Here is a 26,294-nt window from a genome sequence, read left to right on the forward strand (position 1 = left end):
ATCCAGCTCTCAGGAAGTCAGAAAGGTACAGGTGCATGAGCAACTCAAGGACAAAGCCTTTTGAGTGGTAAGAGGTGTGTGCCCAAATACTATGGTAAGTGAATAAGTGTGGCAATTCAGGCAGTCTCTCATCTTTCTCCAAAGCAGCTGTGATCACCCTATTACAGTCCAACATTTCCCCTAGCACAGTTTTTCGAGCTAAGGCAAGGAGAAATAATTTTTAAAAATTTACTCTATTTTCAGTCCTGAGCATTTACCAGCATTTATTATCTAGACTTCAGAGTTCCAGTTACTCGTGGGGCTGATTTCAATGAAGTACTTCATTAATATTGAGTGAATAAAAATCACTGTTTTGGAGAGGGAATAATATCCCCAAAGCCATGGGTCAGAATTTCAAATGGCTTGTCTTCTTTGATGTTTTAAACCGTGGCCTACAACAAGAAAATTCGGTATAGTATAAGAAATTCAGTCTTAAAAGAGCTCTTGGATATCAAATAAAATTGTACCTTCAAATGAATGGTTTATCAGTCATAATTATAGGACTTATAGGACTTAGTCAGTGTGAACTCTCTTATGTTTAATAAGAGCTGAGCTCCGGCTGAAACTCTTCTCGCATTCAGTACATTCGTAAGGCTTCTCTCCTGTGTGCACTCTCTGATGTGTGATGAGGTTTGAGCTCTGGGTGAAACCTTTTCCACACTGCACACATTCATAAGGCTTCTCTCCTGTGTGGGTTCTCTGGTGTTTAATTAGATCTGACCTTTCACCAAAGCTTCGCCAACACTCATTGCACTCATAGGGCTTCTCTCCAGTGTGAATTTTCTGGTGTGTGATGAGATGAGAACTACGGCTGAAGCTTTTCCCACAAGCGTTACATTCATACGGTTTTTCCCCAGTGTGGGTTCTCTGGTGCTGAACCAAGTGTGAGATGCGGCTGAAATTCTCTCCACATTCATTACAGTGGTACGGCTTTTCTCCTGTGTGGGCTCTGCGATGGCGCACAAGGTCAGAGTTCTGACTGAAGTTCTTCCCACACTCATCACACTTGTAGGGCCTCTCTCCTGTGTGGACTCGATAGTGTTTGATGAGATCAGATCTCTCACTGAAGCCTCGCCCACATTCATTACACTCATAAGGCTTCTCACCTGTGTGGGTCCTCTGGTGTTGAGCTAGGTGAGAGCTCCGGCTGAAGCTTTTCCCACACTCCTCACACTCATAGGGTTTCTCCCCACTGTGGGTCCTTTGATGTTGGATTAGGTGAGATAGCCGGCAGAAACTTTTCCCACATTCGTTACATTTGTGGGGCTTTTCTCCAGTATGGATTGTTTGATGCTGGATAAGATGAGAGCTTCTTCCAAAACTTTTCCCACACTCATTACAGTCATAGGGTCTCTCTCCAGTGTGTGTCCTTTGATGCTGAATAAGGTGTGAGCTCCGACTAAAGCCCTTTCCACATTCATAACACTTATAGGGTCTGTCTCCAGTGTGGGTTTTCTGATGTCGATTAAGGTCTGAGATCTGACTGAAGGCCTTTCCACAATGAGAACATATATGATATTGAATACCTGTGTGAATTTCTTTGTGGACAAGCAGATCTGTGACTTGTTGGAGAGGATAGCTTACCCACTCTTCTGCTGTTAAATCTCCCCACTGTCTTTCTGATCTATCCCTGCTTTCAAAGGCCTCTTCACTTTCAGGATTTTCCTCAGTATTCCCAACAGGTCTTTCAGATGCAGTCCCAAGTTCCACATCTTCACTAATCTCTTGCTTTGGATTCACCTCGTTCTCACTCCGGATCTCAAAATCTGTAATAAAGAGTAAATAATAATAATAATAATAATAATACTGGTAAACACACAAAGAATTACCTACTATGTGCCAGGCATTATGTTAAGTTCTTTACATGAATTATTACCTCAACTGCCCTGAATCAGGAATTATGATTTCCATTTTATACATGATAAACCTAAGACTGAGAGAAATAACTTCCAAAAGGTCATACTCTTTAAAAAAAATTTTTTTTAAATAAATAAAAACTAAAAACAAAAGGTCATACTCAGATACAGAGAACAGACTGACAGCTGTCAGAGGGGAGAGGGGTTGGGGGACTAGGTGAGGAGGGGCCCTAGCCAGTTTGGGTCAGTGGATAGAGTGTTGGCCTGCAGAATGATGAGTCACAGGTTTGATTCCGGTCAACGGCACATGCCTGGGTTTCGGACTCAATCCCCTTTGGGGGTGTGCAGGAGGCAGCCCATCAATGATTCACTCTCATCATTGATGTTTCTATCTTCTCCCTCTCCCTTCCTCTCTGAAATCAATAAAAATATATTAAAAAGAAAAAGGTGAGGAGGGGATTAAGCAGTAGAGACTGGTTCGTGCAGAATCACCAAAGAGATCCGAATTGCAGCATGGGGAATATAGTCAATAATGTCGAGATAACTGGGTAGGCAGCCAGGTGGGTGCTTGTGTCATCGAAAGGACCCCTCTGTAGAGTGCATGGTTTTCCAACTACTGTGCTGTACATCTGAAACTGCTGTGGAATGGTATTGAATGTAAACTGTAGTTGGAAAAAAACACACAAAAGGCCATAAATGGTGGAGCCAGGATTCAAATTCAGGTCTGTATGATAAAAGTTCATGCTCTGTATCAATACAGTTAATGGTTCTTTATAAAAATTGTATATAGTCCTGGTTTCCCAAAAGGAGAAAACCAGCCCGGCCAGTGGGCTCAGTGGTTGAGCATCCACCTATGAACAAGGAGGTCACCATTCGATTCCCAGTCAGGGCACAGGCCCAGGTTGTAGGCTCAATCCCCAGTAGGAGGCATGCAGGAGGAGCCAATCAGTGATTCTCTCTCATCATTGATGTGCCTATCTATCCCTCTCTGAAATTAATATGTCTTTTTTTTTTTCAAAAAAGGAGAATACCAGAAACAGAGAATATAAGAGACTCTAAATTAGAATCTCTAAGAGCCAAGAACCTAGATATTTTATATGTGAATGCATGTATGTATGTATATGTGTTTTTTCTTAACTAATCAAGCCTTCATCATTATCATTATATAAATTTACTATGAACCTACTGGGTTAGCATGGATAAAAATGAATTTTTATCTATTTCTATCAAATCTTAGTTGACAGAAAAAGTGACTTCCAAATGCTACTTTTTGGGGCCTTTTAATGAAAACAAGGGTGGGAAGATTGGAGAACACAAAAAAGATGCCTAGCTTAGAACATTCTTGGCATTGACTAAGCATAGTCTTCAAATGAGAATCAAAATATATAACCACTGTGTACAAAAAAAAAACAACTTTCTACCAGACACTGCATTTTCCAAGTTGCATTTCTTAGTACACTCTTCAGAAAGAGGTAGGTATGTTGGGAGAAAAGGGTCCCAAGGATAAATTACTTTGGTAAATGATGCATGCAACATCTTCTTAGAAATTCACATTGCCTGGAAACATAATAAAGGCTCTAAAGAGTCTTGAGGTAAAGAGGACTTGTTAACATTATTTAACCCACTTATTTGGGCAAATAATTTTTTTTTTGGGTGTTTCCATGTTTCCATCCCTAAATGTTCCTTGGACTCAACCTTAAATATGTAGATTCATATTTCTTTGATATTCTCATTTCTTATTTTTGTTGCATTAAGTGGAATATCTGGATAACAGACTGCAATAGATCTGGGTAGATAACTTAATTTCTAGTCGTTTCCTAAAGGAAGGATCCAAGAAACATGGGATATCAGAGAAAGGCCAGTTAAAAAGAAAACATCTCACCCTGGCCAGTGTGATCAGTGGTTAGAACACTGTCCCGTGCAGTGAAAGGTCCTGGGTTTGATTCCTGGTCAGGGCACATACCTAGGTTTTTAGTTCAATCTTTGGTCCTGGTGCAAACAGGAGGCAACCAATCAAATTCTCTCTCTCACATTGATGTTTCTCTTTCTTTCTCTCTCATCAATGAAAAAAGCATATCTTTGGGTGATGATTAAAAAAAATAAGAATAAGAAAACCCCTTCTATTTGCCTTTTGCTCTGGAAAAGGCTATAGGAATAAAGAATTAGTCCTCAATGAATGGCAGATGACCTAGTGAACCATACATGGTTGCTAACTTCTGTTGAGTCTAAACAGGAGACAATAATGGTCTAAAGGCTGTTCAGCTCAAGAATATACTGTTTGTTCTGGTTACAACACTCAGACCAAAGGACAGCTAAGAGAAATGACAGGTTTTGGCCAGTGTGGCTCAGTAGTTGAGCATTGATCCATGAACCAAAAGGTCCCCAATTAATTCCCAATCAGAACAAATGCCAGGGTTGTGGGCTCAATCCCCAGTAGGGGGCATGTGGAAGGCAGCTGATCGATGTTTCTCTCTCATCGATGTTTCTAGCTCTCTATCCCTCTCCCTTCCTCTCTCTCTAAAAAAAATCAATAAAAGCATATATTTTTTAAAAGACAGGTTTGCAGACCTTCAAAAAAAAAAAAAAATTTTTAGCTTTCCTGCCCACCCGGCATGCCCCAGTGGTTGAGCATCAACCTATGAACCAGAAGGTCATGGTTCGATTCCTAAGTCAGGGCACATGCCCAGGTTGCGGTCTCGATCCCCAGCATGGGACTTGCAGGAGGCAACCAATCAATGATTCTCTCTCATCACTGATATTTCTATCTCTCTCTCCCTCTCCATTCCTCTCTGAAATCAATAAAAATTAGCTTTCCCCAATAATATAATTTGTGATCTAATTTAGTTCAGGATTTTCCTGGAACATTTGACATACTCAAAATCTATGGTCAACTCTGAAACATCTCTAGACAAGCACCTACTCCAGATGAAGGACCTAAGGCAAAGCTAAGGCTCTGAAGCCAAAACAAACACAGAAAGGTGGCTTTTGCCCTCCAATGAATCCAGGTCAGAACCCCTCATCTTCTGATATGCCAAGGTTTCGGGTTTGATACCTGGTCAGGGTACATACAAGAATCAGCCAATGAATGCACAAATAAATGGAACAACAAATTGATGTTTCTCTCTGTCTCTCTCTTCCTTCCCCCCACTCTCTCAAATCAATAAAATTTAAAAAATAGACAATATGACTCTGATGTTCCCACTCAAACATTTGTTTGAGGACACAAGTCAATATCCAATTAAGTGCTTTAAAAATCAAACAACTTGCCCAACTTGTTTGGCTCAGTGGATAGAGCATCGGCCTGCAGACTGAAGGGTCCCAGATTCGATTCCAGTCAAGGGCACATGCCCTGGGTTGTGGTCTCAGTCCCCAGTAGGGGGCATGCAGGAGGCAGCCGATCAATGATTCTCTCTCATCATTGATGTTCCTATCTCTTTCCCTCTCCCTTACTCTCTGAAATCAATAATATATATATATATATATATATATATATATATATAGTTAAAATTCAAACAACTAGGTTGCGTTGAAAGAGCTAGTCTCAAAAACGTGGGGTGAAGAATGGTAGAGAATCCTTACTTACCTAATGAGACAACATTTCCATAATTCTCCTGCATCACATCCCTGTAAAGGTCCCTTTGTGTAGGGTCCAGAGGTCTCCATTCTTCCCGAGTGAGGTACATGGCCATATCTTCAAATGTCACTGGTGCCTGAAATCACACAATGCTTCCTCATTATTTGACATCTCATAGATTGGTACCAGCTTTTCTCCTTGAAATTACAGACATGGCTAGAATTATTGAGGAGGCAAAGGGTATTAAATCTGATTTTATAGAGTCCAAAGAAGAAATAAACAAGCTAAAAAGAGATATAATAGTAAAGAAGAGAGCAATTTACAAGCTAATTGCTCTGGTCCAATGGCCAGACAACCTTTCCCCACACTGAAACCTTATTCTCTACCTGTACTTTGCTCAGAACACATCTGGCACCTACATGGCACCATAACTTCACTCACAATGTCCCTCTTTTCCTGGAATATCTTTCTCAAACCAGAAAAATCCTATTATTCTTTTTCATTCCAGATGAGGAAAACCACTGACAAATATTTAAGTGACAAAGGGTTTTAAGAAATAAAAAGAATGTAAGGAGCAAAATAAGTTATGAATGGAAGCGCTGGTCCTCCTCCTCCAGATATCCTACTATTCTTTTAGGTCCTGTTCCAGTACCAACTATTCTTCAGTGCCTCCCCCCCCACCCCCACCCCATCCCTCTGCTTGGCTCCACTCCTCCCTCGGACCTCTCAGACAGAATTAATCACTCCCACTCCTTCCTTCTCACACCACAGCATTTTGTTCCTACAGCAAATGGAGCTCTTATCACGTTGTATCACGGTTAACCGGATGCATCTGTCTCCCTATAGATTGTGAGCAGGCGGGAGAGCCCGTTTCATCCACCTTTTGTCTCCCCGGCATTTAAAGGCATACAGCAGGTGTTCAATAAATGCTTGTTTGTGGCTAAACTGGTCTGGTACTGGGTTCCTGGAGGCACAATACCGAAGCGAGCTAATGACTATTTCCAGGGAATTTCCCACAGGGATTTGCAGAGCAAAGAAACGCCGGGACCAGGTGGATAAGCAGAGGCAGGGTCCGCGAAGCCACCCACGGCTTACCTGGGACCCAGCCATGAGCAGGGTGGCTGCCATCTCGGGCTCAAGGATTCGCCTCCCGGGAGAAAGAGCAGGAAAAGCAGCTAGCAGACAGCACTAAAGGAGGCGAAAAGCAGGGCGTGAGGCACAGAAAACAGGCCCTGCCCACTCCCCAGGGCTGGAGTTCTGGCCGCCAGGCGGCTAGGGAGGGCCCTGGACCCGGGCAGGGTCACTCTCCTCCTTGACCCTCGAGCGCGACCCGCCCTCTGTGTCTCCGCCACCAAGAGGTGGAGGCAATGCCGGAATTTGGTAGGACAGGACAGCTCCCTGGCTCGGTCCCTCCCGCCGGGGCTCAAGCCGCTGCAGTCTCAGGGAGGCGGCTCTCAGCCCAGCCCACAGAACGCCTCCGCTCTTCCATCTCCAGGATGAGCCCTTTCCGGCAGCTGCCTCAGCCAATCAGCGAGCGAAGCTCGAAAAACGCTCTACCAATTACGAGCCGAACACTAGGCCCGCCTCTTGTAACAAGGCTGGACACCTCTATCACGCCTGCGCCTGCCCCCGTGGCCTGCCGGGAGTTTGAGTTCCATTCTGGCGTACAAAGGCCAGTCAGGGGCCAAAAGCCAAGGAGGAAAAAGAACAAAAGGGTGAAGAAAGGACCGCGTTCTCCTACTCAGGACAGAGTATCTTCTGCTCCCTTCTGTTGGAGACAACAGCCCGATTAAGCAAGGGAAGTTGCCCTGCTTCTCCTCACGTCCCTAGAAGCTTATCTTGAATCGGACCTTAATTGCGACGTCTGGCCTAATTTAGTGCTGGCCTGTGTTGGGTTCCGCTCGGATTAACACTCATTTGACAGCCGGGCCTGAGACGAAAGAGGCAGCAGCCGCCCACTCCCCAGGGAAGATTCAGCGGCCTCGCTGGAACTTTGAGCTCCGCCCACGCACTACATCTCCCAGCAGCGCCTGCGGCGTTCGCACCCTGCTACACAGACTACAACTTCCAAGAGGCCCCGCGCCGCCGGAGAGCTAGCGAGTGTGGTCGGTGGTTGGGACGGGCGGTGTTCAAGCTCCATCGCTATTAACCCTATAGGGGAGTCTGACTGCGTCCTTCCAAAGAGGGCGCCCCTTGAGGGGCGGGCAGGGTTGTGCCTGGCAGAGCGGGAAGCCAAAACCCTGAGCGAATGTGGGGGATAAGGGCGTGTAAAGGGAGCGAGCCAGGTCCCCGCGCTGGGCAGAACCGACCTTATCATTCCGAGGGCTTCTCTGCTCAAAGGTTTCCTGGCCGCCTTTGACACTGACGGGCCTCTGAGGGCCTGAGCCGGGCGGGCCCTCCACTTGTTAGCGGTCTCTGATCGCTGAAGATAGGAAGCCGAAAACCCGAGCTGAGAACGAACAGACTTACCTCCTGGCCCGCAAAAGATCCACTAGACCGCCGGCTCCAAGATCCGCGAGGCCCCAAGCAGATTCCAAATCCGCAGGCAGAGTTCTTTTGAGACTTCAGGAGTTCGGCAAGGTTCTAGAAATCACTACTGGCAGATTCCGGATATCTCAGACCTGCAGGTAGATCTCGAATCCGCCGACTTGCAGGCAAAGCCCAGAGATTCCCAAAGACTCACACAGATTCCGAGACCTCAGACTCTCAGGCAGCCCAGAAACCACAGGCTCAGAGGCAGGTCCCCCAGAGACCACAGAGGCTAGCCAAGAAACACCACCAGCAGCTAAGCTGCATGCAGCTGGATTTCTTCCGAACGGAAGGACTTGCCCCCTTCCCTTTCCCCAGCCAGGATGAGAAAATTAGACAATGGAAGCCCAGCACTAGGAAAAGAAGGCATTCTGCGTGGAGAAGCGCTCTGAGCTCGCTGTAGCCTTGGAGAGGGAAGTGATGGAAAAAGAATATAGCAGCTTATTAGGGACTCCCACCCTCTTCAAGTTATAAATATCCCCAGAACCTTGGCTACGTGCCCAGAAGCCTGTTGTCTCTAACTGTACAGGAGACTTCTCTGCCTGCGCTGGGAAAGGGGCTTTTCTTTTGTTTTGCAGATACATCTACCCACTGGGTGACTTGAATTTTTTTTCTCGAACATGACTCCAGGCTGTGCTTTTATTAGTGGGTGTCTGTTCCCAGTGCCAGTTATTTATGGTTAAATTACTCAAGTGTCTGAAAAGAACTAGGACTCTACCCAGCCATGAGGCAGACTCTCCCACTCCACACCCCCAACGGTGAGGCTAGAAATTTTTTAGCTACCACAGAATTGTACCATCTTACCCCACCTAAAATTGATATGGGTATGCCACCCAAAAAAAGTTAAAAAATGGAATCACAGAGGGTCCCCGAAAAGGCAGTCAAGGTCAGACAGACCTGGGTTGAAATCCAGGCTGTATATCCTTTGAAAAGCCATTTAATCTTTCCAGGCCCATTTCCCTTTCTGTAAAATGGGGTAATCACACCCAAGGTGATGGTGAGACGACTTAAAGTGCGCACTCAGATAATAGCTGTTATTAATCCTGCCGTGGGTGCAGGGGAGACGTCCAGAAAGTGAGCACTTTCTGTGGATATTTTCATTGGCTCAGAAAATCTGGGAAGTCAGAGTGGCTCCATAGCTGTGAGGATCGGCTGGTGACCTTATTCTCACATAATGTTTCTGCTGGAAATCCAGAGGGAACTCGACGTTGGACCAGTTTGGTGGGTTCAGACAAATCGGGGAATTGAGCCCAGCAGAGCAGAGATATTTGGAGCTGCCAGGAACCCAGCAAGTTAAGGCCTCACCCTTAGATAAACCTCTGGGTCAAGGGAGGTCAGTTCATACTTGGGCTGAATACTGTAATTGCAGGTTTCTAACTGGGCCTAAGGTGAGGTGAGCTGAGGGCCCAAGCCTCTCAGCCCAGCAGGACTCCCTTTTCATCCCTTCTCTGACAGATTGCTTTGTAAACTTTCTTAGGCCTTTTCTTCCCCCTTGCTCCAGTGCTTTAAACCCTTCTTTGTCCTCTGCTGTTTCTTTTATCCCTAGGCCTGGCTGGGGGCAGGGCGACTCTCTAAACCCTGCTTGGCTGCTTGCCTCCTTCTGTGAGTAAGTGCTTTTCTCTTTCTTCACCTGGGACCCTCCAGAGGGTGGAGGAGAGAGGCTGAGAGAGATGGAAGGCTGACTTCTTTTGGTGCCCCTGGGGTAGGGGAGGTGGGGGGGGGGGGAGTGGGACAGGGGGGAGGAAAGAAAGTGGGTGAGGGGCTTCCTGTTGCAGCCTTCAGCGGGACTCTGAGGGTTGGGTCACTGGGGGAGGAAGTGACTTCCTGCCTCATTGTTCAGGACTTCATTGTTTCTCAGGAATATTGTAGGTGGGTTTTCAATAACCAGTTCGGAAAACTGTTTTTGTCCCATCACTTAGCAAACAATGAGCACCTACTGTGTGCAGAGGTAGCAGCACAGCCTAACACTGGGGAAAGGGGCCAGGAGAACCATTTGTCCAGGATCTCCAGATGGAGTTATAGGTTATGTCAGATCCACTGACCAATTTAATCAAAGACCCTCCTAGTATATCTTTAAGCTTGTTTCTTAATAGACCACAGTGCCTATGGAGCACTGTAAATTATTATGTTTTAATAAATCTATAATTATCTTGTGAGCCACACAATTATGTTGTAATTTTTTGTATTAGAAGCATTAATTTGTTAAACATTGAAAAATATGCCTTATTATTTGTGATCTTGTTTTGTCATTTCTTCATTTTCAAATATACCAGTAATATATATATATATATATATATATATATGTATATATATATATATATATATATATATATATGTGTGTGTGTGTGTGTGTGTGTGTGTGTGTGTGTTAAAAAAATAAAGTAACCTGGGCTTCTCTCTTTTTAAAAAAATATATATATTTTATTAATTTTTTACAGAGAGAAAGGGAGAGGAATAGAGAGCCAGAAACATCAATGAGAGAGAAACATTGATCAGCTGCCTCCTCCACACTCCCCACTGGGTATGTGCCTGCAACCAAGGTACATGCCCTTGACCGGAATCGAACCTGGGACCCTTCAGTCCGCAGGCCGATGCTCTATCCACTGAGCCAAACCGGTCAGGGCCTGGGCTTCTCTCTTGACCCTGCTAGGAGCAGAGATGAAGCCTCCACACAGCAGAAGGAGTTGGGAACATGGGGACACACTGACTTGCAGCCCAACTGCTATAGTATATGAATGATGAGCTAGCTAGTCTGCACCAAGAAGAGGGGTGCACTCATTGCTGGGGGGTATGGGAGGAGGCTTCACAGAGGAGATGACATCAGAGCTGGCTAGCAAAGACTGTAGGACTCTTCGAGGTGGCGAACAAGGGGAGGGACAGCGCTTTCCTGTCTTCAAGAACAGCATGTGCGAAGTCATGGAGGCATGAAAGGACAGAGGATGTTCCAGAATGGTCGGGACTGGGTCTGGCTAGAAGGAAGAGTGGGCGGGTGGAGTGGCAGGGGAAGGGAACACAGCAGGGACAGTCTCTTATGTCCCCTTGCCTGCTGCCTGTTTGTCGCTGCCTTTGGCTGTGGATCAGCAAAAGCTGGTGGTGAGGTGCAGGTGCGGGACAGCTGGGGCTGGCCTGGGGCAAGAAGAGCAGGTGGACCCTGCAGGAAGAGGGGGAGTGCAGAGGATTGGGAAGCTCTTTGTGACCTTCGTGGATGTCAGCTGGTTTTCTCCTGAGAGAATCAACATTTTCAAAAAATGTCAACAATTGCATTAAAAATGTACAACGAACTTACTTAGTTTGTTTAGACTACTTAAAGGCATCAAATAGGCCCATACCCCCCACGCATGTTTACTGGGTCCGTTTTGTACCAGACACTGTGCTAGGAGATAGGACACGCCCTCACACAATGACTGCAGGGCTGTTGTGATTAAATTTGAGAGGGCCCAACAGGTAGCTCAATTGGTTAGAGCCGATTTGATCTGTGGTCAGGACACATACAAGAAGCAACCAAGGAATGCATAAAGAAGTGGAATAGCCCTAGCCAGTTTGGCTCAGTGGTTAGAGTGTTGGCCTGAGGACTGAAAGGTCCCAGGTTCCATTCTGGTGAAGGGCTCCATCCCCGGCCTAGTTGGGATGCGTGCAGGAGGCAACCAATCGATGTGTCTCTCTCACATCATGTTTCTCTGTCTCCCTCCCTCCCTTCCACTCTCTCTAAAAGTCAATGGAAAAAATATTCTCAGGTGTGGATTAATAAAACAAAAACAAACAAAGCAAAAAAAAAGTGGAACAAGTCAATGTCTCTCCCTTCCCCTCTCCCTAAAATCAATAATAAAAAAAGATTAAACGTGAGAATGGCTGCAAAAAAACAGGAGCACAGCGGAGTGCCTGGGTTCCCAGTGGCCATCATTGCTATGGGGAAAGTAAAATGCATCACGTGCTGTGAGGTGAAGCCATAGTTCAAATTGGCTCAGGATGCGAATAGGGGCCTGGATTCAAGTCCAGATTCTGTATCCTAGAAGCAAATTACTCTCTGAACCTTTGTTTTCTCAGTCTGTGAAAAGTATATAATAATACAATTCCTAGAGACAGAAAGTAGAATAGTGCTTGCCAGGGGCCGGGGGAAGGGGAAATGGGAAATAGTTTAATACATATAGAGGTTCAGTTTTGCAGGATGAAAAGAGTTCTGGAGATTGGCTGGACAACAATGTGAATGTACTTTACTGAACTGTATGTACCCTAAAAAATGGGTAAGATGGTAAATGGTATGTTATGTATACTTTACAATTGAAAAAAACAAAGAGTATAATAGCCCTGGCCAGTGTGGCTCAGTTGGTTGGACGTCATCCCCTGCACCAAAAGGTTGCTGGTTCAGTTCTCTGTCGTGGCACATGCCCAGGTTACAGGTTCGATCCCAGGCAGCTGATCGATGACATTATTAAATAGATAGTAGTTGCTATTTTGTTCTGCTTTTGTCTTCTAGACATTTAGATGGAGGATTAGATAATGCAGAGAAAAATCTGGATATCTCAACCCTTATTACTCAGTGGGGACCAGCGGTGTGGGCATCACCTGGGAGCCTGCTGGAAATGAAAAATCTCAGGTCCTACCCCAGACACAATCCCGGGGGAGTCCCACCCATGTTAAAGTGTAAGGAGCCCCTGGGTATCTAAGCAACATCCCTCCACACTTCTGTAGGGAATACTCGTACCTCAGGCATGTATCACATCCCGTCTGCTATGGAAGTCTGTGCCTATGATTTCTTTCCAGGCTGGGAACTCCTGGGAGGTCTACGCCAAGCATTGTGCATGGCCCTGGATCTCTCATTGCATGGAGCACAATGACAGGAAGCAGGAGACCTGGGTTTCGGTCCTGATCCTGCCATTTACGGGCTGTGTATGTTGTGTCTTCTGTGAGCGGATTCCCATGCCTTCCAAAGGACCCGCCCCGAATCTGACAGCTGAAGAGCTGAAGATGGTGGTAGATTTCTAGTTTATTCACAGGCTTCATCCAGGAGGAGGCACTTGGTGGGTGGAAGGAGGAAGGTGATAACCAGTTCAGAGTGGCTGATGCCCAGGGCTTATAAAGAACTTGGGCTGGCCGAAACCGGTTTGGCTCAGTGGAACCTGCGGACTGAAGGGTCCCAGGTTCGATTCCGGTCGGGGGCATGGACCTTGGTTGCGGGCACATCCCCAGTGGGAGGTGTGCAGGAGACGGCTGATTGATGTTTCTCTCTCATCGATGTTTCTGACTATCTCTCTCCCTTCCTCTCTGTAAAAAATCAATAAAATATATTTTAAAAAAGAAGAAGAAGAAAAAAAAAGAACTTGGGCTGAAGTTACTCAGAACAGCTGCCCTAAGGCTGTACCAAGGCAGATGGAGACCCAGCGGCCTCTGCCCAGTCACCCTGTGAGGTAGGCACTAGTACCACTCCTGTCTTTACAGGTGAGGAAACAGCCCAGAGAGGGTAAGTGACTTGCCTAGGCTCCCAAGAGTCCCCAGGCTCCTGCGTGTCAGTCATTTTAGGAAACAGAGCCCAGGGGGCTCAGGCTGGGGCTGCTGGAAGGCCAGGGACAGAGACTTAGACTCAGGACAGGCCTCCCTGACCTGCTCCCAAGGCTTTTCCAGAAGATTCCAGCTTTGCCTAAGGTTCCTATCAGCGTAAAAAGCAAGCCGATGTCATCGTGGGAGAAGCATGATCAGGACCCTCCCTGCAGACTTCCTCTGAAGCGGGGGCCACAGACGGAGCTGTGAAGAACGCATTGCCAGGGCCTAGGCTCGGCACCTTCCAGGGGCCATGGAACTGGCGGGGGGCGGGGGCAGGGGGGCGCGCTGTACTCTTCAGGCAGAAAGACTCAGTTCAAGACGATCTGTTCCCTGGTTCAAAGGCCCCCAAAGCCAGCTATGAACAGGGACTGGCAGAATTTGGGGAAAGATGCAGAGTAGGGAAGCAATCTTCCACATGGCGTGGAAGTCATATCTGCCTGAGCCAAAGGGTGTGCTAAGTGTCCTCGTGTGTGACTCTGGGGTGGGGTGGGGTGAGACTTGCATCAGTCTGTTATTTTTCAACTCAGAAAAGGCTGGGAGGTTTGGATGTGAGGGAAGGGACGCAGAGCAAAGGTCTGCCAGCCCGTCAAAGATGTGACACCTGAGTCTCTGATTTCTACAAGCGGTTTGCCAACACAGACTCTTTGCGTGGTATCCCAATTAGGCTCCCTCTATTCGCCAATCCTTATTTATAACTAGGGATTTATCTGTGAAAGGATTCTCCCTCTGATCCCTAGTACCCCATTCAGAGTTCAGCGTTTTTCTCCATTTTAAATTTTATTTATTTTTTTTTCTCCAGTTACGATGGCTTAGTGCTTTCTCTTTGTTCTTCCTCAACTTGTTCACTGAAATCCTGGCTGGCAGTTCTATCAGCAGAACTACAAAACCAAAAAGGCAACAGAATTTTAGAGCTTTTCCTGCGCCACCCAAGGAGGCTGGGGGAGGGGGAGGGGACATGAAAAAGAAGGTAGGGTCTGGAGCCACACAGACCAGAGGCCAAATCCCAGCTCAGCTCTGTCATCGTTAGCTGTGTGACTCTGAACAAATCACTCATCTGTAAAATGGGATCATAATGCCGGCCAATGTAAGAAGGATACTGGGTAATAAATGAATGGAAATGTGATGCCAGACATGTGGTGTGCTCTCAATTCATCATCAAAATATCCCTGGGATGGTCACGAATCACTTGATTAGACTTTAGGCCTTCCACGTGGCAGTGGACACCACCTGAAAACGGGGTCAGATGGCCAGGTCGCTGCCACCTCTAGTGGGCCCAGCCTCTCTGACTAATGGGGGAGGGAGGAGGAGCTGGGGTTGCAGCAGGCAGAATGTCTGCTCCTCAGCAGTAACAATGACAAGAGCTACCATGTATTGGGCACTCACTGATTCTGGGAGAGGCAGTGTTCACAGTTATTAACTCATTTCATCCTCACAATCACCCTAGGAGGTAGGCACTACGTCACTCCCATTTTCACAGGTACAGAAGCAGCTCAGAAAGGTTAAGTCATTTGCCTAAGCTCCCATAATACTAGTGAGTGCCAGACTCGGGATAACAAGGATGGCGGTTGCTATGTACCAGGAACATGCGTGCCCAGGGCTTTTTTGTGTGGTTGTACTGGTTGTTCACTGCACAGGAGAGCGTGGCAAAAGAGGCAAGTTGAGCCACCAGAGGCCCTGGTCATGCCTCATGTGTATTACCTTCCCTAATCCCCACAGCAGCTCTGTGGGCTGGGTATTAACATCCCCATTTTATAGAGCAGGAAATCCAGGCCTAGAGAGTTCAGGTCACTTAGCTCAGTCACTTTGCAAAAAAGTGATAAAACGGGGATTTGAACCCAATGCCACGGCCCATACTCTAAACCACTAGGCCGCTGTACTGGCCCTATCCCTAAGCGTTCAACAGATGAACGAAGGAAAAATACACAGTGGTCTGACTTTCGCATTAAAAAATATGGCAGATCCACCGAGTCCCCAGGGCTATGGAGGCCTTCAGTAAAGTTGTAGAAACACAATCGATCAGGAATTTGCTCCAAACGGTGTGACCTTAAGCTTGTGAAACATTTCGGTAGCTCGGTTTCCTCAAAGTGAAAGTAGTATTAGAAAGGAACATTTCTCCTAGCTGTTTGCAAAGTGTGCATGCGCATGTAATCACCTTCGCATCAGTCACTGGAGAAAGGCACGACTATCCTTTTGCTCAGGGAGAGAGTAAGATGCTCAGGGTCACACAGCGCGTAGGGCAGAGTGGAGACCTGCAAGCAGGGCTCCCGACTCCCAGTCCCATGCTCAGTCTGGGGCTCCTTGCTAGGGACCTTAGAACGTATGGAGTACCCACAGCCTGCCTGGTGGCCCAGACCTCACACAGTGCGCGTGCGAGTCAGGTGGTACTGGAGACCGACACGAATCACCTGACCACACTGAGTTCTTTCGGAAGAAGATGTGGCAGAGAGGAGCACTCTGGAGGAGTCTTTGCTTGGCTCTCATGTCTGAAAACAAAACCTCTGCCTTCGTGGGAGCTGGGGCAGCCCAGGTCACAGCCTTGGGTAACGTCAGCTTTTCCAGAGCTGCCTTGGGAAGGGAGGATGACCTGGGAGCCCTGGGGGAGAGGCCCCTCTGGCAGAGCTCAGCCTTCCTCATTCCTGGCCATGGCCAGGTTCAAAGGAAATAACATCTGATAAAGCACTCTGTAAAGAAGCGTGGCCCAAGTGCAGAGTGCTGTTGTTTTTCCTCTGTGGATCTGGGGGAGTGGGGGGGTGGAGCAACTGACTCCCTCTGTGCTCAGATGAGGGACTTGCCCATCCTCTGATGAAACGTGGCTGCTGCCCCCATCCCAACCGGTACCTTCCAACACGAACACATGCCTGTGCACTCTCTTCCTGCCTCACCAATAACAACCCACCACGATCTCCAGCGCTGCAGGTCCACTCTGCGCAGGCTGGTAAGCCCCTGTGCACAAGGCCCCTTCTTGGCTGTGGGTATACTACTCCTTATGGGGGGCAACATCTGTGGATGCTGGGGTAGAGGGGGGAGGGAGAAAGATACAGACCTTCCAGCGATTGCCGCACTCATTGCATAAGACAAAGGTGGTCATGGGTTCATCCGCACTGCGTGTCTGCACCTGAGACAGAGAGAGGCCCACTCATGAAGTCACTCCCCTGCTCTAGGACCTGCCTGAGCTCCCACCGTCTGCAGAAGTAGGTCCAAGTCCCAGAGCTTAGCACTGTTGTTCCCGCCCCACGTTGGCAATTCCTTATCACTGGAACTCTATGATGTATATTTTCTTCTCTTGCAGGTCCATCAGCTCACTTTTTGTATCTCACTGGCTCAACCTGACCTTTGCACTTTCACTCTTGCTGATCCTTCTGAACTGATCTCTCTTCTCTTGCCTCAAGACTCATCTCCTATAGGAAGTGTTCCCTGACTCACCTCTGAACATGCCCTCTTAGGTGAGCTGGAAGCACCCCTAGAGATCACTTAGTTCATTCCTTATTTTATAGGTGGTAGAACTGAGGCCAGAGAGGAAAAGAGATTTGAAGATCATGAGGACTATTTAATGTAATTTTTTTTTTTTTTTAGTTTCTTATTCCCTTATCCAAACCAGTCAGGTGCAGGAACTGGGTTTCCCACAGCAAATCCCTGGCATTTCCACATTTAAAGATTGCTGTTCTGATTTTCCATAAATGGCCAAGGCATATAGCACGTTGTTACTTTGCTGACACTCAGCTATGAATGATGTCAGCTGGGAGTCCATGGGGTGGGATTCCTGAATGGCAGGGCTGACTGTAGCTACAGATCCCCACAGGCAAGGTGCTCCTGATACACTTGCTTGCTGAGCAGATGGAGGAGTGAATAGAGTTCCAGAATGACTGGGTATCAGTTAGAATCCAAGAACACTGGTGCCCTAAGGGCATAATATGTGCTACACAGAAACAGCAGGTGGTTCTCTGGTTTAAAGTCTCCCAGAGAAGGGGCCTCCATAGCCTTACGTGGCTCCCCATACAGGGGCAATGGTCTTCATCCTCAGGACTCGGGGCTAAAACCCTTAGGCTTTGCACACAAAGTTGGCTGTGAGCAGACAGAAAGGTCTAGATCTAGGCTTATTACTATCTCTGTCACTGACCATGTTTGTCATCTTGGACAAAGCTGCAAAGTCTGTCCCCTGTCTGGGCCTCAGTCTCCCTGTGTGCAAAGTGAGAGAGCTGAGTTTTATATTGCCACGTTCTCTTCCAACCATCTGTGACGCTACAGTTCTGTGTCCTGTGAGTCTGGTTCCTCTTAGTCTCGCTGCAGGTACAGCCAGAACATGCTGGCCGAGCCTCACAGACATATATCTGGGTGATTGTATATGCAGAATGTCATTTTCTAGAAGCCACAGGACCCTAGCCGATGTTGCTCAGTGGCTAGAGAGTCGACCTGCGCACGGAAGTGTCGTGGGTTTGATTCCTGGACAAGGGCACGTACCTGGGTTGCAGGCTCAATCCCTCATGTGGGAGGCAACCATTCAATGTGTCTCTCTCACATCAATGTTTCTCTCTCGCTCTCTCTCCCTCCCTCCCTCCCTCCCTCCCTCCCTCCCTCCCTCCCTCCTGTCTCTCTCCCTCCCTCCCTCTTTTCCACTATCTCTGAAAAAGTAATGGAAAAAATATCCTTGGGTGAGGATTAACAAAAACAAAACAGAAGCCATGGGTACATATTTGTGTCCTTTTCTCTGCAGCCTGGAATTTTAACACTTTCCCCCTCTGGCTCTTCCCTGAGCTCTCTCTGGTTCTCCATCTCTGTGCCCCTGTAGCTTCCTCTCCCCTCCTCACCTTACCTGGTTATAGGTACAATTCTTCTTCTTGCATTTCTTGCACTGGAAGAGGCCAGTGGTGGTGCCGCCCGTTTTGGCCATCTGGTGCTCACGAATAGCCTCCTGGGTCATGGCATTCCTCAATTCCCGCAGCTCGTCACTGGCCATTTCCTGGAGAGAAACAAGTTTTTCCTTCAGAGCTGGGAGTCCCTGGGGCCCTGCCCCATACCTGGTGTCTAGAGAGCCTGGACAGAGGAGGGGGGACATGCTGGATTGAGTACAAGGAGCTGGAGGGAGGCCTGGACTCCTGGCCCTGCCTCAGCAGGGAAAAGGCCATCCCCATTGGGTGGAAGGGCAAACCTGGGGGCCTCTGGTGGGCCAAGTGCAGAAGGGCATGTGCAGGAGAGCAGAAGACAAAGAGCTTCTGCCCCCGGATCAACACTCGCGGGTACATTTCCTTAGATCTCGTGCTCACCCTGCCTGCCCGAACCTTGGGCACCTGCCTGAACCTTCCTGCTAGAGCTGACTTGACCAGTGACCACCTGATCTATGATGTTCTCCTTATCCTTCCAGTCTGGACGTGACCCAGGCCTGCCCGATATGTGATCACTGCCCAGCCCATTCTGCCTTGTGGGAACCTGGTCTCACCATGACTTGCTGTTGCTGTCCCCACCCATGCAGGACCTGAAGCACCTGGGCTCACACCACTAACTTCTCACCTGTGAGTGCATCAGAACGTCGCTATGTTCCTACAGACCAGACTCTCCTGTCTTGTGTCAACTCACTGCAGACACTCAGTGTCCGCATTGTCTAGTCCTTCCTTTCTTTATCCTTCCCCCTGGCCAGATGACTGCCCTTAAACCTCTGCCAGACGAGAACAGAGAGGGGGTCACTCAAACCAGAGAGAGTTCTAGTGAAGGCTGGTGTGGGGGAAGGAGGATGGCAGAGGCCGATGCTAAAATGAGTGAGGATTTGGGAGTGGCTCAACATTTCCACTGTTGCTTTCTAACCGGACTCCTTACACCATGGAGAGCAGAGCGAACACGCAGGTCCTATTGTTTTAGTGACCACTAAATCTAATGCTGACCACTGTGCTATAACCACTTGGGCTTCTTGTCAAAATGCAGATTCCTAGGAACCCAAAACTCGAAGGGCAGGCCCTGGGGCCCTGCCCCATACCTGGGAGTCCCTGGGGCCCTGCCCCATACCTGGGAGTCCCTGGGGCCCTGCCCCATACCTGGTGTCTAGAGAGCCTGGACAGAGGAGGGGGAACATGCTGGATTGAGTACAAAGAGCTGGAGGGAGGCCTGGACTCCTGGCCCTGCCTCAGCAAGGAAAAGGCCATCCCCATTGGGTGGAAGGGCAAACCTGGGGGGCTCTCGTTGGGCCAAGTGCAGAAGGGCATGTGCTCACCCTGTACTAGTGTCCCCAAGTTACTCTGGTGCACACAAATGTTTAAATTCTACTGCGTTAGGGAGAGAAAACCAAGATGGCGGCATAGGTAAACACCTAAACTGCTGCCTCGCACAACAATTTCAAAACTACAACTAAAAGACAGCACGGACATCATCCAGAACCACAGGAAAGCTGGCTGTGTGGAAATTCTACAACTAGAAGGAAAGAGGAAAGCACACGAGAATCAGAGGAGCTGCAAAGGACTGAGGTACGGAGACACGCATGCAGAGAGGAAGGGCGGCTGAGTGCCTGGCTGGTGTTCTCTGGCAGGAGAGGGAAGGAAGCCCCCGACTGCACTGAACCCCAGTTCCGGGCGAAACGCCATGGACCCAGGCTCATACGGGGGTAGTCTGGACTGTCAGGTAGAGAGAAAGGCACACGGAGACTCGGAGGCTCAGGGAAGCCGCGGTGGGCAGGGATCTGGAGGTGCATGCGCGCAAGTGTGCACAGAGAAGACTGACTGCTGAGGTCGCCGCTAGCTCTCCCTAGCGGAAGGGAGTCAGAAGCTTCTGACTGCACTGAACCCCAGTTCCGACTGCACTGAATCCCAGTTCCGGGCGAGCCTGGGGGAATCTGGACTGTCAGGTGAAAACTCAGGGGAGCCGCGGAAGGCAGAGGTCTGGAGGCGCGCACAAGGGCAGGGTTGACGGGAAGCCAAGACTGTCTGCTCAGCCCTGAGACTCCGCCCCATCCTAGCTGAGCACAGAGGCTTTTGCAATTTTGCAAGTCTGGTCCTATAAGACTGTCTCCAGCACAGGTCTCCCAGCGTAGACACAGCTGATGCACATAGCCAATTGACCTTGAGGTCAACTCCTCCCAGTGATACCAACAACAATCAAGACTTAACTACAACAAGGCTGTACACACAGACCACAAAGGGGTGCACCAAGAGTGTCCACCTCAGGTGACTGGGGAGGCTGACCCACTGGGCCATATAGGAAACCTAGCACACGAAACTACCCTACCCACTCAGGGAAGCAGCGAAAATGCGGAGACAAAGTAACAGATCACAAACGAAAGAAATGGAGGAAAATAAACAACTGGATATAGAATTCAAAACCACAGTTATAAGGTTTTTCAAGAATTTCCTAGAAAAGGCTGATAAATTTAGCCAGACCCTCGAGGATATGAAAAAGGACCAACTAGAAATTAAACATACACTGACTGAAATAAAAAATATTATACAGAGACCCAACAGCAGACTAGAGGAACGCAAGAATCAAGTCAAAGATTTGAAATACAGTAGCTCCAGTGATGCAATCGGTTAGCGCACGGTACTTATAAGATTTGAAATACAAAGAAGCAAAAAACACTCCTCCGGAAAAGCAAAAAGAAAAAATAATCCAAAAAGTTGAAGATACTGTAAGAAGCCTCTGGGACAACTTCAAGTGTACCAACATCAGAATTATGGGGGTGCCAGAAGAAGAGAGAGAGCAAGATACTGAAAACCTATTTGAAGAAATAATGACTGAAAACGTCCCCCACTTGAAAGAAATAGACTTACAAGTCCAAGAAGCACAGAGAACCCCAAAAAAAGGAATCCAAAGAGGACCACACCAAGACACATCATAATTAAAATGCCAAGAGCAAAAGACAAAGAGAGAATATTAAAAGCAGCAAGAGAAAAACAGTTAATTACCTACATGGGAGCACCCATATGATTGTCAGTTGATTTCTCAACAGAAACTATGCAGGCCAGATGGGAGTGGCAAGAAATATTCAAAGTGATGAATAGCAAGAACCTACAACCAAGATTACCCAGCAAAGTTATCATTCCAAATGGAAGGTCAGATAAAGAGCTTCACAGATAAGAAAAAGCTAAAGGAGTTCATCACCGCCAAACCAGTATTATGTGAACTGCTGAAAGGTATTCTTTAAGAAGAGGAAGAAGAAAAAAGTAAAGATGAAAATTATGAACAACAAATACATATCTATCAACAAGTGAACCCAAAAATCAAGTGAATTAAAAATCTGAGGAACAGAATAAACTGGTGAATATAATAGAATCAGGGGCATAGAAAGGGAGTGGACTGATCATTCTCAGGGGGAAAGGGATACGGGGGGTGCAGGAAGAGACTGGACAAAAATCATACACCTATGGATGAGGACAGTGGGGGGGTGGTAAGGGCAGAGGGTGGGGTGGGAACCAGGTGGAGGGGAGCTATGGGGGGAAAAGGAGAAACAATTGTAATAATCTGAACAATAAAGATTTATTAAATTAAAAATAAATAAATAAATAAATAAATTCTATTGCGTTAAATTCAAGGAATAGGTTCTAACCAACAACAGGGTAAAGCACAGGCCAAGGCCATATAAGCAAAAGGCAGCTGATTTTAATTTGGGGGCAATTTCTCAGAGCATAATGCATTCGTCCATTCAAAATCTATGGGACGCTAATTTATTGAATGTCTCTAACTGCACTGGTGTGCTGGTAAACCGGTTTTGACCATAGGGGTGGCTGATTTGTAATATTTATCAGTTTCCATAGGGTAAATATTTCCATCAGGGCCAATTTCAAGCAACTAATGTGGATGCCACTGAATGCAGAGCTGGGAGTAGCTACACATAATCATGTCTCTTGAGCTGGTTGGAGCTGGTTTCAGAACACCACTGCCTCTAAGCCCTCAGGACTCAGATAAAATTTGGTTCCTATCCCCAGGTAATGCTAATCTGGTACAGTAGCCTAGCATTTACACAAGATAGCAAGATAGCCTATGAAGCATTAAAACAAAGGCATACATAATACAGGGAAAGCCCCCCACCCCCCAGTGTGGGGTTAACTGCTTGGGGGCAGGAAAGACTCATTAAAGAAACTGACACCTTAACCCAGTGGTCTGGCAAACTGCGGCTCTCGAGCCGAGGTTTGCCACTCTGTTGACTAATGAGTTTGCCAACCACTGCCTTAACCAATCTTGAAAGATAAACAGACTTCCAGGGCACATTCTAAACATAGCGAATAGTCCATGCAAAAGTTCAGAGGACAGCCTGGCCAGTGTTGCTCAGTGGTTGAGCATTCGACCTATGAACCAGGAGGTCCAGGTTCGATGCCTGGTCAGGACACATGCCTGGGTTGTGGGTTCGGTCCCCAGTGTGTGGTGTGCAGGAGGCAGCCAATGATGCTCTCTCATCACTGATGTTTCTCTCTTCTCTCTCTCTCTCTCTCTCTCTCTCTCTCTCTCTCTCTCTCTCTCCTCTCCCTTCCTCTCTTAAATCAATAATAAAAAAATATATTTTTTTAAAAGAAATGAAACATAAAAAAAAAGATCAATAACATGTTTGGGGAAGGGTATACGGAGTGGGGTTCAGAGCGAGGAGTGTGGGAGACATGGCTGGGGGTCAGATTGTAGAACGACAGTCTTGTGTGCCACCTAAGTAATAAAAACAGAAAAATATTCTATCCACTCACCCACTAATCCATTTACTTAGCTCTGCCCTGACTCAGTAAGCAGACAAAATCCCTCTCCTGGTGGGACTGACAGTATGTCCCCTCAACAGTTCTAATAGGTATCTCAGACTCTACTCCAGGGGTCCTCAAACTTTTTAAACAGGGGGCCAGTTCACTGTCCCTCAGACCGTTGGAGGGCCGGACTATAGTTTAAAAAAAACTATGAACAAATTCCTATGCACACTGCACATATCTTATTTTGAAGTAAAAAAACAAAACGGCAAAAACACCCGCATGTGGCCCGCGGGCTGTAGTTTGAGGACGCCTGCTCTACTCCATTCTTTGACATGTCTGGGTAGAGAGGAAAAGAGAGGAAGAATGAGGGTATCAGGTGGACAAGGAAAGAAACACAAAAAGGGAGTTAGGGAGACAGGGACGTGGAGAGGGACATCGATCCACATGGGCCTCCCCTGTCCCAGGCCTTCCCTGACAGCACCTCCCTGTCCTCTGAGCCCAGCACTGCAAGCAGCCCACACCACGCTGTCACTTTTCTTATTGGAGCAAAAATGGTCCTACATTTCTTAGAGAAATTTCCTGCTGGAGCAAAAGGTGACCTGAGGAAGATCTCCTTGGCATCATGTTGGCTGGGGTTCTGGCAGGGGTTCCTTGGCGGCGGGCCCTGGCAGTCCCCTTGGTCTGGTCAGCCTCTTTCTGGGCCTGGGTTGATCACCCGATTCTCTTGCCCTGTTCTGGTGAACAGGCCTTGGGTTGGGCCCGATTTCATCCATGTGTCTGGCTTGGCCAGTTGCTTTGCTGGGACTTCTGGGGCTTGTCTCTGGCCTAATCCGGACCCTCAGCTCTGTTCTGACCTCCAGCTTCTGGGAACTTGCTGGGTTTGGCTCAAACTCGTGCCAAACCTTGCTCCTGGTTCCCCTGGGCTTGGTTTCCCAACATGCTCTGGAATGGCCTGTAAGACAGACTCTCGACAGCATTCCCGCAGCACACACACAAAGAGAAGCAGCGCGACCCCAGGGCCACGGATGCGAGACAGAGGCATAAACGCAAGGCTGGGTTTCCAGAAAGGTCTCAGCTTTACCTTGCAGGAAAGGACCATATGCCTAAAGCCAAGTTGCAATTGTAACTCTGGGCATAGATTGCTAGTTGCCTAAAAAGAGCAGATATTTTATTTTATTTATTTATTTATTTTAATACATTTTTTAATTGATTTCAGAGAGGAATGGAGAGGGAGAGAAAGATAGAAACATGGCCGAGACCGGTTTGGCTCAGTGGATAGAGCGTTGGCCTGCGGACTGGAAGGTCCCAGGTTCGATTCTGGTCAGGGGCATGTGCCTTGGTTGCGGGCACATCCCCAGTGGGGGGTGTGCAGGAGGCAGCTGGTCGATGTTTCTCTCTCATTGACGTTTCTAGCTCTCTGTCCCTCTCCCTTCCTCCCTGTAAAAATCAATAAAATATATTAAAAAAAAAAAAAAAGATAGAAACATGAATGATGAGAGAGAATCATTGATTGGCTGCCTCCTGCAGGCCCCCTATTGGGGATTGAGCCTGCAACCCAGGCATGTGCCCTTGACCGGAATCAAACCCGGGACTTTTCAGTCCTCAGGCTGACGCTCTATCCACTGAGCCCAACCAGCCAGGGCAAGATCAGATATTTTAAATTAAGCAGAAAGACAATCCTGGTCCACCTGGCCTAGTTCCCCATTGTATCTGAAAGCCCAATGGTATTATCTTTCTTATTTTGGGTATTTGAGGAAGTCACCTAGCTTCCCTCTATTAGCTTCTCAGAAAAACATACATGCACACTATATAACAAACACACACCACTTACATATACTACACAAACCCTAACCACACACATACTAGTAGACTAAATACACACATCACACATCACACACACACACACACACACACACACACACACACACACACACACACACGAAGGCCCACTCTTGCCCACAGTTTCAGAGGATTCCCAGATACCCCGAGGCACACCCAGACTTCAGATGTCATGCATGTCCCCTCCCCTTCTTGGGGGCCACTTCCCTTTCCTAGTGCTCAGTGTGCCATCTCCGGGTGCTGTGGGGAATCCCTCTGTGAGCTGTGGCAGGAAAGAGCCGCTTGGACCTGAGGATGTGTACAAGATCTCTCCAAGATGGACTCTGAAAGAAACGGCTCTGGGTTTACACCCTCCTCTGTCACTTATAAGTTGTTTGTGGCCTCAGTTTTCTCATCCATAAAATGAGGATACTAGCCCGGCCGGCGTGGCTCAGTGGTTGAGCATTGAACTATGAACCAAGAGGTCACAGGTTCGATTCCCGGTCAGGGCACATGCACAGATTGGGCCTCAGTCCCCAGTAGGGAGCTTGCAGGAGGCAGCCGATCAATGATTCTCTCTCATCATTGATGTTTCTCTCTCTCTTCCTCTCCCTTCCTCTCTGAAATCAATACAAATATCTATTTAAAAAAAAAAAAAACACCAGGATACTATTTCCTCTTTCATAGCATTGTGCTGAGGGTTACATGAAATGGTTGGTGAATGGGCCTATCGTATTCTAATTCTGAGGAGGGCTTTTCATATATTAATCTCCTAAATTCATTTAATGCTTATGAGATAGCTATTATTATTATTCCCATTTTACAGATGAGAAAACTGAGGCACAGAGAGGTTATGTGGCTTGCCTAAGATTACACAGCTAAGTGGCAGAGGCAAAATTCAAACTCAAACAGGCTTGTTCCCTTTTCCTTCCCTTACTGACGCTTTTAAGCTGGAGCAATCCTTCCTTCCTCTAAGTACCCATGATGCCTCTGTCATGGCTCTCACCACCTGTTTTACACATACTTGTACGTATATCAGTCTCCCCACCTTGGACTGTGCTCCATGTAGACAGAGACTCCTGTTCTGGCTTGGGCCCAGAGCTGGGTAATGGGCTACAGGCAGAGGAGGGAGGCAGATAACCAAGCAGTGAAGAGTGGGTACTCTGAGACCCAACAGCTCGCCTCCTGGCTTGAATATTTTCTAGATGTGTGTATAGGCAAATCCGTTAACTCCTCTGAGCCTCAGCCTCCTCATCTGTAAAAGGGGGATAATAAACATTCCCACCTTAGTCGGTGTGA

General features: G+C 47.5%; 2 protein-coding genes and 1 long non-coding RNA gene across 4 annotated transcripts in view; 1 reads left to right on the forward strand and 2 right to left on the reverse strand.

Annotated features, from left to right (window-relative positions):
• Window positions 1-248: 248 nt before the first annotated feature.
• ZNF436 (zinc finger protein 436) lies at window positions 249-7,965 on the reverse strand. Its single transcript, XM_008148106.3, has 4 exons — window positions 7,939-7,965; window positions 6,565-6,657; window positions 5,479-5,605; window positions 249-1,805 (listed from the first exon to the last, which is right to left on the reverse strand). The coding sequence occupies exons 2-4, from the start codon at window positions 6,595-6,597 to the stop codon at window positions 553-555; spliced, it is 1,413 nt and encodes a 470-aa protein (XP_008146328.1). The 5' UTR covers window positions 6,598-6,657; window positions 7,939-7,965; the 3' UTR covers window positions 249-552.
• LOC129150214 (uncharacterized) lies at window positions 7,147-14,537 on the forward strand. The gene is made up of 3 exons (XR_008556934.1): window positions 7,147-8,756; window positions 9,545-9,604; window positions 14,336-14,537. It is a non-coding gene; the product is annotated as an uncharacterized LOC129150214 (long non-coding RNA).
• TCEA3 (transcription elongation factor A3) overlaps window positions 14,305-26,294 on the reverse strand; it is a 39,504-nt gene continuing 27,514 nt past the window's right edge. For both annotated transcript variants that reach the window (XM_054720771.1, XM_054720770.1), the window contains 3 exons: window positions 18,347-18,493; window positions 16,580-16,651; window positions 14,305-14,414 (listed from right to left, as the gene is read on the reverse strand). In XM_054720771.1, coding sequence (XP_054576746.1) covers window positions 14,406-14,414; window positions 16,580-16,651; window positions 18,347-18,493 — 228 coding nt within the window. In that variant the 3' untranslated portion in view covers window positions 14,305-14,405. The remainder of the gene's footprint in view (window positions 14,415-16,579; window positions 16,652-18,346; window positions 18,494-26,294) is intronic.

The sequence above is a fragment of the Eptesicus fuscus genome, chromosome 9 (assembly GCF_027574615.1).
Source record: "Eptesicus fuscus isolate TK198812 chromosome 9, DD_ASM_mEF_20220401, whole genome shotgun sequence".
NCBI lineage: Eukaryota > Metazoa > Chordata > Mammalia > Chiroptera > Vespertilionidae > Eptesicus > Eptesicus fuscus.